This window comes from Cyprinodon variegatus, unplaced genomic scaffold, assembly GCF_000732505.1.
Source record: "Cyprinodon variegatus isolate N-32 unplaced genomic scaffold, C_variegatus-1.0 Scaffold94, whole genome shotgun sequence".
Classification (NCBI taxonomy): domain Eukaryota; kingdom Metazoa; phylum Chordata; class Actinopteri; order Cyprinodontiformes; family Cyprinodontidae; genus Cyprinodon; species Cyprinodon variegatus.
Window position 1 is genome coordinate 855,230 of NW_015150547.1, and position 11,131 is coordinate 866,360.

The following is an 11,131-nucleotide window of genomic DNA, read 5'->3' on the forward strand; positions in this document are numbered from 1 at the left end:
CTTTCACTGCTATATAGAAAAAAAAAACAATATATACATTTTGCCAAGTAAAAGTACCAAAGTTGACATGTCTGTGTGACTCTGAACTGAGCAGAGCCAGTCTCATTTGTTAATGTGAAAGTGAGCCACTGCAGTGTAACAGCAGGAGGGCTCCCCTGACATTCAACAACACAAGGGTAAGTTTTTCTTATTTTTTTTTTGGTATGTCCTCATCAGGACAGCAAACAGCTTCTCACTAAACATGACAGCAGATGTGTCAAAATGCATCATCATCATCTGAGAAAAAAGCTGAACTCTGCTTTTTCTTCTTCTCCTTTATTGAGCCTCTACCTGCTTCTTTATTCTTCCTCCTTCAGTCCTCTGTCACCTTGTAACCATGTGAACCCTTTTTCTTTACTTCTGGGGGGGAAGGAAGGGAGAAAACTGCGCAGTTTCTGAGAGGAGGAAAGAAGGAAGGGGGGATAGAGCAGAACATAGAGAAGAGAAGAAGGGGAAGCTGAGAAAACAGCAGAGAGAGAGGGAGGAGAGAGAGAGAGAGAGAGAGGGGAGGGGGGTTGGTGGATGTAGCTCTAGCTGTGGGCCGGGGGGTGAGCTACCTAACCCGGGCTGCTCCGCCGAAACATCCATGGGTGGCTGTGTCGGGAGCCACCACGACTCTTCAGGCAGCTTAAACGAGAACTCGGACGGCACTGGAGGTAACTTATCGGGCTCTATGTGTTGCTGAGCGGTCGCTGTTTGAAGGGCTCTTCCCCCCTCCCTCCCTCCCCCTGCAGGGTCTCTGCTGTCCTGCTGGAGCTCCGCTTCCTTCCCTGCCATTAGAATAACCGGAGCCTCAGACAGACTCGGCGCCTCCGTCCACGCAGCGGGATTTAACCCGGGGGGGGGAGACAGACAGACACTCTGGCCGCTTCTTTACTCTGCAAACTGAACCAATATTTAGAGCACTGCTGCCCCCCCAATACCTCTTTGTTCTTTGCTGTAGGTTGAGCTAGCTTAACGGTGCTAGTTAGCTAGCTAGCTGCTGGATGGACATCAAATATGGGTCAGAGCGATGAGGGGCAAGCAGAGGACCCAACCAGGGGGATTTAAATGGGAAATCAAACCCCCTACATTTAGGGATGCCTTTTTTTTATTTATCTATACTTTTGCTTTCTTTTGTTCTTTTTTTAGTAGCATGTATTGAACTGTAAAGTGATGCAGAGAACAAATCAGTTTCAGTTTAATGGTAAATTTAGTAATTTTTTTTTATAATAATCCCCTCTCCTCTGGTTATTGTGTTGAGTCGCATGTACTTGTAAATTGTAAACACTAAGGTTTTTGAAGATCTTAAGAAAGCTGACATCTAATTTGAGTTTTGGTGTAGAGGGTGGCAAGTTTGAGGGATAGTTTCCGGGTTTGTCCTGCCTGAGGAGAGGATCCTCAGCTAGAGTTATTTTAATTACAGACTTGGGGACACTGCAGATCTGGGAAAAGAGGAGGAGGAGGAGGAGCACTTAGAGATGTAGAGATAAATCTTGATTTCCTGTATGTCTTCCTCTTTTTCCTCTGCAGCTGCTTTAACTAGATGTGGCATCTCTAACTTCTGCTTTGCAGCTATTTGACACCTCTAGAATCTGCATCTATAGTCAGTTGCAGAGTTCACTTTATTGTTTTAGATTTAGTGTGATAAACCCACACAAATTCTGCATAGTTGTGGACAGAAATAAATAAAAACGTTTTCAGAATCGTTTACAAATTATTAGATTTACCTCCGGAAACAATTTACTTTCACAACCTGAAAAGCTCATTTCTGTTGAGCATCGTCGGCAAACTAGGCCTGCTTGAGTTTATCTCATTTATTTCTAATATTTTGGATCAACTGATATTGCAATGATTATAATAGACAGATGCACCATGGACAAGTAATGCAAAAAGAAGACAATTTTCCCTCCTCCAGTTTTCTTGGTTTATTTCTTCTTGGTCAAGCAAGCAGAAAAGGGTTCAGCAGGTCATTAAAAGCAATTAAATTATTATTTTTTTAAATTAAGGCCTTAGTTGGGAATAAAATTCATTAAATATGATTATCATTGCATTTAAAATGCTTTATTAAAAAAAAAAGTTGATAAAAACAATTTTGTCAGATATATTGTATTGCGATATAACTGCTTCCATTTGAAAGTTAGAGAATGGGAAAATACAAATTTCAACAAAAGTGGCTAGAAAGCGAGGAATTCCAGACATGGCTGCAGCCTGTCGATGGTAAAGATGACGAAGGATTTACAGTAGTTTATATATAAATATATGAGAGTCATGGGTGCTTGTTGATGGCATTTCAATCTGAAAAACTCACACGAAAAGAGAAGACAATTAGGAGAAATTTATTGATACAATTACTTGGTCTTTGGCGCCCCGACCTCAGCGGGAAACATACACTGAATTTTGATAGATTTGCATAACCAGGAGCAAAGAATAGGGCTGTTTCCCCCCAGGCCTGAAACTAGTGATGGAGTGGAGATAGATTCAGTTGGTCAGTCTGTAGACTGCTGGATAAAGAGACGGTCTGCTGAGCTTTATGGGGAGATCCAGTGGACTGCGTGAGCTGATACTAGAGCTTCACTCAGGGACCTGGAGGATGGAAGTCCAGTTTGGATAATACAAATTGAGAGAAACTGTCCATGATGAGCAAGCATGAAGCAACAGTGGAGAGAAAAAACTCCCCATTGGGAAGAAACCTCTGGCAGAACCAGGCTCAACATGGCGGTCGTCTGCCCTACTGGTTAAGATGAGACAGGGAACGCAGTGAGAGTCCGGGAGGAATGACACTCTGATGGAGCTTTAGCTACGATGGTGGAGGAGGGGCTGGAGGTGGGTTGAAACGGTGTCATCTGAATGAAGTCACAGCGCATCCGCTGCCAGCAGACAGGTGCGTATCGGAGAGCTTTTAAGATGAACTTTGAATGCCGATCGGCTTTCGTGGAGGGGTGGTTCAAAGCCGATTGACTGTTTCGCAGGTGGATGAAGGAGACTAATGAGTTTATTCAGTTGAACTTCCACCTAGGCTCCATTAGAGGTATTTCTAAGAGCATTAAAAAGCATTAAATTAGAGTTACTCATTCCTGTATAAATCCTGAGACATTTCCTCCATGCTTCTCTTGTGCTGGTAAAAAAAAAAACATATGCCCACCCAGATGCATGCTGGTCCTACTATTGACAGCCTATTTATCAACTTAATTTGCCGAAATAGACCATAACTAAATAGGAACAGAGAAACATAACTAAATAACCAAGAAACAATCTAAGAACGGATATCAAACAATACCTTTGAATGAATAAACGTAACAAGATTTTCCATCTCACTTATCCCAAGTGGGGTCGTGAGGGATTCTGGTGCCTATCTCCAGCTGTCTACGGCAAGAGGCGGGGTACAACCTGGACAGGTCACCAGTCCATCGCAGGACTTAACCAGTTTATCCAAAGTAATAAACACTTCATTAGTTATTAACAAAAAATAATTGGCTTCTACATTTATCACCCATCTCCTTCTCATGTAATTTGTCACCAGTGTTGCAAACACTAATAACAGGGCAATGTTTTTACTGTGTGCTGCATAGCTCTGCTGTAAAAGGTTTTTTTAAAGGCTTGCTACAGATTTTGAGGTGCATTTAGGTCTGAACTTTGCCTAAATTAAACAGATGATCTTTCTTCAGTCTAACCCAGGGTGTCAAACTCAGCCAGTCCTTAAAGGTCAATGTCCTGAAACTTTAGGTTGCTTCCTCGCTCAGACACGCCTTAATCGGGGGAAGTTATTACTCTGTTATACAGCCGCTCTGCTGTAGGGTTCTTTTAATCTCAATTCTTCTTATGCATTCAGCTCCATTCATCTTCCCATCAGTTCTGATCAGTTCCCATCTTTCAAAAAAATAAACATATTTCCACAGCATAATGCCTCCATCATCATGTTTGATAGTGGGGTTGGTGTGTTAAGGGTGAGGTCTGATCTGACCTGATTGTTGGTTTAATTTGGTATTCATGATCTTGTTTGTTTTCTTTGTATTCTGTTCCGATTCTGTTCTGATTTATTTCATCACATAAAGCTAAAATAACATCCATTCAAGTTTTAGTTTGCAGTGTGATAAAAGTTAAAGGTATAGTGGAGGATGTTTTTTTTCCAGGTCGATCATCAAAATAAGTGGTCCTCCTAATTGTCAGTCATTCCGGTGATGAGTTTACGTAAGGCCGTCCTACGTGATTGTCCCCAATTTAACTTACTGGTGAGTCTGACATAGAGAAAAAATTGCAAATCTTCTTTTGGAAAGTTAGCTTGTGTTAGCGATGCAAACAGCAACTTTTACACAGAGCATGCACGAGGAGAAATGGGCGCTTGCAGGCTCTCACACGCATGTAATAGGCGTTCCCTCTCGGGAATGGGTACAGGGTTGTGCATATGCTTTTTTTTTTTAAAGTGGAGAAGGCAGGTCTTTTCAAAATTTGTGGAAATCCTCCACTATACCTTTGAATTGTCAAAGGGTACAAATATCATCAAAATACTATACATTTACCCTTTAAAGCAGACCTCTGTCATTTTTCCCTAAGCAATAAAATGAAGAAATGCTGAAAGATGTGGCTCACATTAATGCTGTAGGATTTTTAGGTCAGTTATAAAAGGAAAACCGAGTCAAATTATATTTAAACATTAGCAGGATAATGGGGTAATACAAAATCAGAATGTTTGCAAAATTCAAAAGCATTATTGTTATAAACTTTTAATGGACAGCAATTATGTAAGTTAAAAATAGGCTTATTGTTGCTACTTTTTGGCTGCAAAATACCTTCAACTTCTTTAACATTCCCTTTTTATTTATAACCTAATAGTGTTCTGTTGCTTTGCAATGTTTGCAAAGGTTTATATCTGGAACAAAAAATGTCTTAGGCCATCTTAATTAGATTATATGATTGCTTAATATTACAGTAATTATATTTTTTGTGACTGATATATATATATATATTCTCATTATCATTTTTACACCATAAAGTGAAGAGGATAAAGGTCTATTGAATTGGCCAAATATATTAAACATTACATAGCCTGCCTAATATCACATCCAAACAGAGGGACTATGTATATTACCATATATTGTTTTAGCTCTACACTTAATTAATCCTATAGTATCTATAGTATATTTTTGATATAACAAGCCAAACACAAAGAAATTTTTTTAATGATAAATTCTTTGCATTTAATAATGTTCATGTGTATTTGGAAAAGTTGTTGTAAAGCTGGGATATAAGTGGCTGTAGGTGAAGAGAAACAAATGAGACGATAATTGTAAAAGTGGGCTGAAAACATTGAATTTTTTTTTTTAATTTAGTAGTCAAAGCCGATCTGAGACGTAAGCAATTAAAAGTTCTTACCTTGGGCCCCAAATTCCCCCCCGCCACACCTCTTTTTTTCGATTAGAGTCGGGGTTGGGGTGCTTATACGGGTCCCTGCACTGCAAATAAATCTCAATAAGTCGATGGCAAATTTATGTAGTAGCCTGTAAGCTCTACTAATTCACCTTGGCCCTTCCTTCTGGAGTAGAAGGTGGTGTAGACCGTCAGATTAAATGAGTAAGTCAGGGAAGTAAATCCCTTTGCAGTTAACTCAAGCCTTTGCTAATTAAATAAAGAGATTGTAAAGCTGCCAAACAGCTGATCCCTTCAGCAAGTCTTACTGCTATTTCATAACTAGGGTTGGGAATTGATAAGATTTTCACGATTTTGATTCCCTTATAGATTCTGTGAAACAATGAACTTGGTAAGTGCACGGTGACATTCGTCTACCTTCGCCTGGGACATTCTTTTTCTGCCTGGCTTGGCGAAAACACACTGGAAATTTTTTTTATCTAAATTAGTCCTTTTTTCTTAAAATAAGTGCATTTGTCCTTGAATTGAGGAGATAAAAGAGACATATTGCCAATGGAACAAGACAATTTAAGTTTAAAATAAGAAAACACACCTGCATTGTCTCATTTCAAGTGCATATTATCTAGTTATCTTAGTTTAAGAGTAAAAATACTCATTCCATTGGCAAATTATCAAATTTACCTACTCAAATCAAAGGTAAATACACTTAATTTAAGACATTTTTTACTTATTTCTAGATCGTTTTTGCAGTGCAGAAGGCAGTGAACGGGAGCACTGGAAAAAAATCTAAATCTAGATTAGTAATTTTTTCTTAAAAAAAGGTGCATTTGTTCTTGGATTGAGGAGGTAAAACAGACATTTTGCCAATGAAACAAGACAATTTACACTTAAAATAAGAAAACACAGTTGCATTGTCTTATTTCAAGTGCATATGATCTAAATATCTTATTTTAAGAGTAAAACTACTCATTCCATTGGCAAACTATCTCATTTACCTACTCAAATTAATGGCAAATACACTTAATTTAAGAAATCTTTATTTATTTCTAGATTGTTTTTCCAGTGAGCTGCCGGCCTCTGAGCCAGCCATGCTACCCATGTCATCACAGTCATCTAAATCAAATGAAGAAGGCATCCATTTAATGAAAAAGCATTACTGTACAATTTCGGGAAATAAACTCATCCCTGTATTAAATAAATGAGCGTCACCTTTCTCTCACTTCCTGAACTGCGGAGCAACTTCCTACCATGTTTAATAACCCAAAAGAGAGGTAGGAAATTGGTTTATTTCCAGAAATGGCATCTGATTTACTAGGAACCACATTAAGCACAGCCAGTGATATAAAACTAGCTACTTACCACCAGAGTTGCCTTCCATGCTGGTCGTAACTTTAGCTTCTGTCCAGAAAGCATGAAAAACACAGCATTCGTTAAAATGTATGCCATGTTGTGTGCGCAGCTGTTTCTGCATGTTGGATGTATTTCTTCCCATGGATGTAATCGCTACTTTGCAATGATTGCAAAGCGCCTTGTTGCCATCTTTCTCTTCCATAAAATGAAGCCAATCTTTCGATCGCTTTTGTTTTACTTTTCTAGAGTGACGCCTGGTCACGTCGTACTTGCTTACTGAATGCTTGCGTAAAAAGCGTGACGTAAGTCATGCAGCCCAGAGCGGCTCTGGTGCTGCCTGGAATCGTTAAGAGAATCGTTAAGCAAGCTCCTAAACGGTGCCCTGGAATTGGAACACACGGCACCGGTTCTAAACAGGACCCGGTTTTCGTTTCCCATCCTTCATAACTATGTGTTTCTGATGTTATGCACCAGAAATCTCTCAGAGCTTTCACACCAAACTTTTAAAACTCTGGAGCGGATCAGCCCAGTGTGAACCCAAATCAGGACCCTGGAACTGTTCACTGGTTGCGGTTCGCTCATTGTGTGAAAGAGTTCATGTTCATAAAAACAAATCTCTGCATCCTGCTCTGATTGCTCATAAGTAATATATATTCATTTTTAAGAATTTTATTTCACTGTTATTACTCTGTTTAAACTTTGCTAACGAGCATGGAAAAAGGTCAGGCAGTTTGAGGCTTTGTTTACTAAAAGCAGTCTGCTGACGTTGACTGATTAGAATGTGTTATCTGATCAGTGTACATGTGTACCAGCAGCAGGTGGAACTCAACACCTGGATCCTCTTCTCCTTTCTGTCATGAACTCGGATACATGCGTACACGCTGTACCTGCGCCATGTTCGATGGTGATCCAGATGGTGTTATTCATCAGGCGTTCAGCTGCAGATCGAGCTCTGATGGCTGCAACTATCCTGACATTTCAAGATGGTTTGGAAGATGTCGTTCTCAGCTTTAGATCAGTTATTGCTGTGTATGCTCCACATCACTTGGTGTCAAATCAGTTTCTAGAACTTAAGCAAGTAAGAGAGCAAAATAAAAATGTTTATTTGTTTTTCAGAGCCACGACTAAATGTTTCATATAAGCAAACACTTTTTAATAACAGATAAAAGACCAACTTTAAAAATTAAATTTTCATCCTTTTATCAAGAATTCATTCAGTGTTTTTATTTAGTTTTTGTAGAATCAACTAATTTGAGAAGAACCGAAGCATAAAAAAGAGGGGTGCTATCACTTAGTCACATTTTGCAAGACTTTCAACAGGCCGTTAATGCTTAAAATAAATGCTGTATAGTTCTGTTAGGAAGCGTGAGCCAGAATCCTTCCACCAGAGACTCATCGCTCGTTGTCGCAAATGCTGACGATAGATTGTTTTTTCTCTCTCTCTTTGCAAACTTCCTTTTTTACTTCCTTTCTTTGTCTTTTCATATTTGTTTCATCTGAAACATGCAGGTCTTATGAAAATAGGAAACAAATCATTAAGGCATGAATACATTCTCACTGCATTTTAGATATAACCTAATTTTTGATATGCTTTATTGGAGTCTCCCATCCTCATGTTGTATATATTTGAGTTGATCGTCATTCTTTGCCCTGATATTTCCTTTCTTATCTCCTTTAATATCCTGGTTTCCTTACATTGCTTGTTTTTTATTTTCTTCCTTCAGACGTACCTCACTCATCGTCTTACCGGTAGTTATCTCAGCCTTTTCCCTTCCGGTTTTTGTCTTCTCCCACCTTTAGTCAGTCCTGTTTTCTGATCTTCCCTCCTATCTAATCCCTCCTTCCTTTCCTTCCTTTCAGTGGCTCTGGGCCGTAACCAGCCCCTGAAGAGAGAGCGACCTAAATGGAAAAGTGACTACCCGATGACAGAGGGCCAGCTGCGCAGCAAAAGAGATGAGTTCTGGGATACGGCGCCAGCATTTGAGGGCCGGAAGGAGATCTGGGATGCGCTGCGAGCTGCGGCCAGTGCCTTTGAGAGTAATGACCACTTACTGGCTCAGGCCATCCTTGACGGAGCCAGCATCACACTACCACATGGTAAGATACATCTCAAACACTGACATTTTATGGCCTCTTGGTTATTAGAAAAGATCATTGGTGTCGGGAAAAAAAAAGACTTGTGACTGAGGAAGGTAAGTGTGGTGTATTCAGGTACATTATTGGAAAGTTTAGTGGAAAGAATAAGGCCTTATCCTAATGTTCCCCCTACTTTCAACCACTAGCCCTTACCCACTACCAACACACCCTCAAATTGAAGCCACAACAGTTAGGGCTTAGTAATCCTCCCTAGGGATTGGGACACCCCTTGCTGCATAGTTGACCTTTAGGTACGCAAGCGACTGCGTATTGATGAATGCAAATGCATAAGATACATCCTACTATAAAAGAGGAGACAAGCGTTTCTTAATCAAAATGGAAGACAGAGAAGTTAATGTTGACATAGAATTAAGTGAATGTTTTGGCTTAAAATGATTTGCTAACTTTACAAACGGCAACTCAGAGGAAAATAGTACTATCTCAACAGGCAGGATTACCTGAAAATTAGCCAATCACAGGCATTTTACTTTCCCAGGTTGGTTCCAACCTTAAAGTGAAAAAGGTTGACATGAGTGCACAGATACAGGTCCATACACTGGTAAGGGACAATTCAAGCCACAAGCACAGAGAAGGAGAAGGATCGTTATGCATTTTTAATAACAGAAGTAGAGAAGTTGCACTCCACTTATTCCTATTAAAACCTCATTCACTGAAAACTAATAATACCCCTGCGTTATAGATTCTGCAAGGCCTTGCATCAAAAAATACTGCACAATATGACTGCAATGAAATACTTTGGCTCCAGACGTCCCCGCGCCCTCCGCAGACGCTCCGCTGCACCTCTCCCAAATTGTAGCTGACCGCCGACAGTGCCACTGACAGGAGGCCGGCTTGTTTTGTTTTCATGACCGAAATTGCGGAAAACAACTCGTGAAGTTTGACCCGCTAGAAGAGCGAGGTGCACGAGAACGCTGGGACCCTTTTTCCATCTGGATCTCCGCTCTTTTTGGCCCTCATGTCCCTCCATCGTCGGACTAAACTCGCCCCCACTTCCTCGCCGACTCGGCCGTATTTCTAGAACCACAGCGTGTAGCACAGACCACGCTTCAATACTGTAAAAATGTCTGTGTCAAGCTTACTGCAACACACTGCTGTAAGAGTATAACCAGAAGCGAGGTAGGAGGGCAAAATAGGTTTAGCGCCACCGCAGCACGGGAGGGAGAATTACATCCAGGAGCAATTGGATAAAAATAGACCGGAGGGGGAAAAAAATCTGAATCGATACTCTTGCAGACATATCGATGCATCAGATCTTTGGCTGTTGGATTGATGCATCGATACAAAACGATTATTATTTACACCCCTAACACATGCTGGTGATATACTGAGGGCCGCATGGTATTTACTCTGAACCCATAGAACGTTTGAAATGAGAGTGGAGCTAAGTTCGTTTTAAATAAAACTGGACATAAGTATTTATTATGCATGAGCACTTTTAGCAGAATGCAGAGTTTGTACCGAGTAACTTGGACCCTAATGCAATGGCTGTAGGCAGATCCCCAACATGCTGTGCCAAGTTATTGCAATGATTCATACAAAATAAGGCCTCACCAAGTGTTGAGTGCACAGGTTGCTAATAACTTGGATTAACTTTAATTTGATTTCTAATTTTCTCTGCTCAATTTTCAGGTTTTATTACCTGTAATTCATAATCATCCACATTAAAGAGCAAAGTGTTTAATACATAAAACTCTGTAATATGATATGCACATATTGAATGTATAATCTGTAGTAAATTAACATTTTCTAGAGTTAAACCTTTAGTCTTAATACTTTTAATTCTTAATCCTTATTGGTTTCTGGGGCTTTGCAGCAAGCATAAGTAGGTTACATGTCATTTTACCACCGAAGTAAGCTGTATAGCTTCCTTAGGAAGTATGTTTTAGTTTCAAGTGTCATCTAATGCTGTACTAAAAACAGGAAGTTTATTTTTGCCTCCCTCATCGTTTGGTTTAAATTCTGCTGGGGTGTTTGTATTTTAATGTGGATCCCTATTAAATACAGCGAGATGTTGCTGCTTTTCTTTCTGGGGTCCATACAAGAACTCATACAAAATAAAAGAGAAAATGACACGAATGATGCTACACAAAATTGCATGAAATAAAAGATGTATCTATATGCATACACACACTATATACATACTTATACAAACATAATATTTTTTTTTCTTTTTATATATATATATATATATATGTGTGTGTGTGTATGTGTATATATATATATATATATATATATATAT

The 11,131-nt window shown here is 39.6% G+C and overlaps 1 protein-coding gene across 1 annotated transcript in view; it reads left to right on the plus strand.

Annotated features, from left to right (window-relative positions):
* The first annotated feature begins 539 nt into the window (after positions 1-539).
* Positions 540-11,131, plus strand: part of LOC107084162 (ubiquitin domain-containing protein 2-like) — a 28,644-nt gene continuing 18,052 nt past the window's right edge. Inside the window, 2 exon segments of the mRNA XM_015373869.1 lie at positions 540-695; positions 8,596-8,832. Of these exon segments, the coding sequence (XP_015229355.1) occupies positions 626-695; positions 8,596-8,832 (307 nt within the window). The 5' untranslated portion in view covers positions 540-625.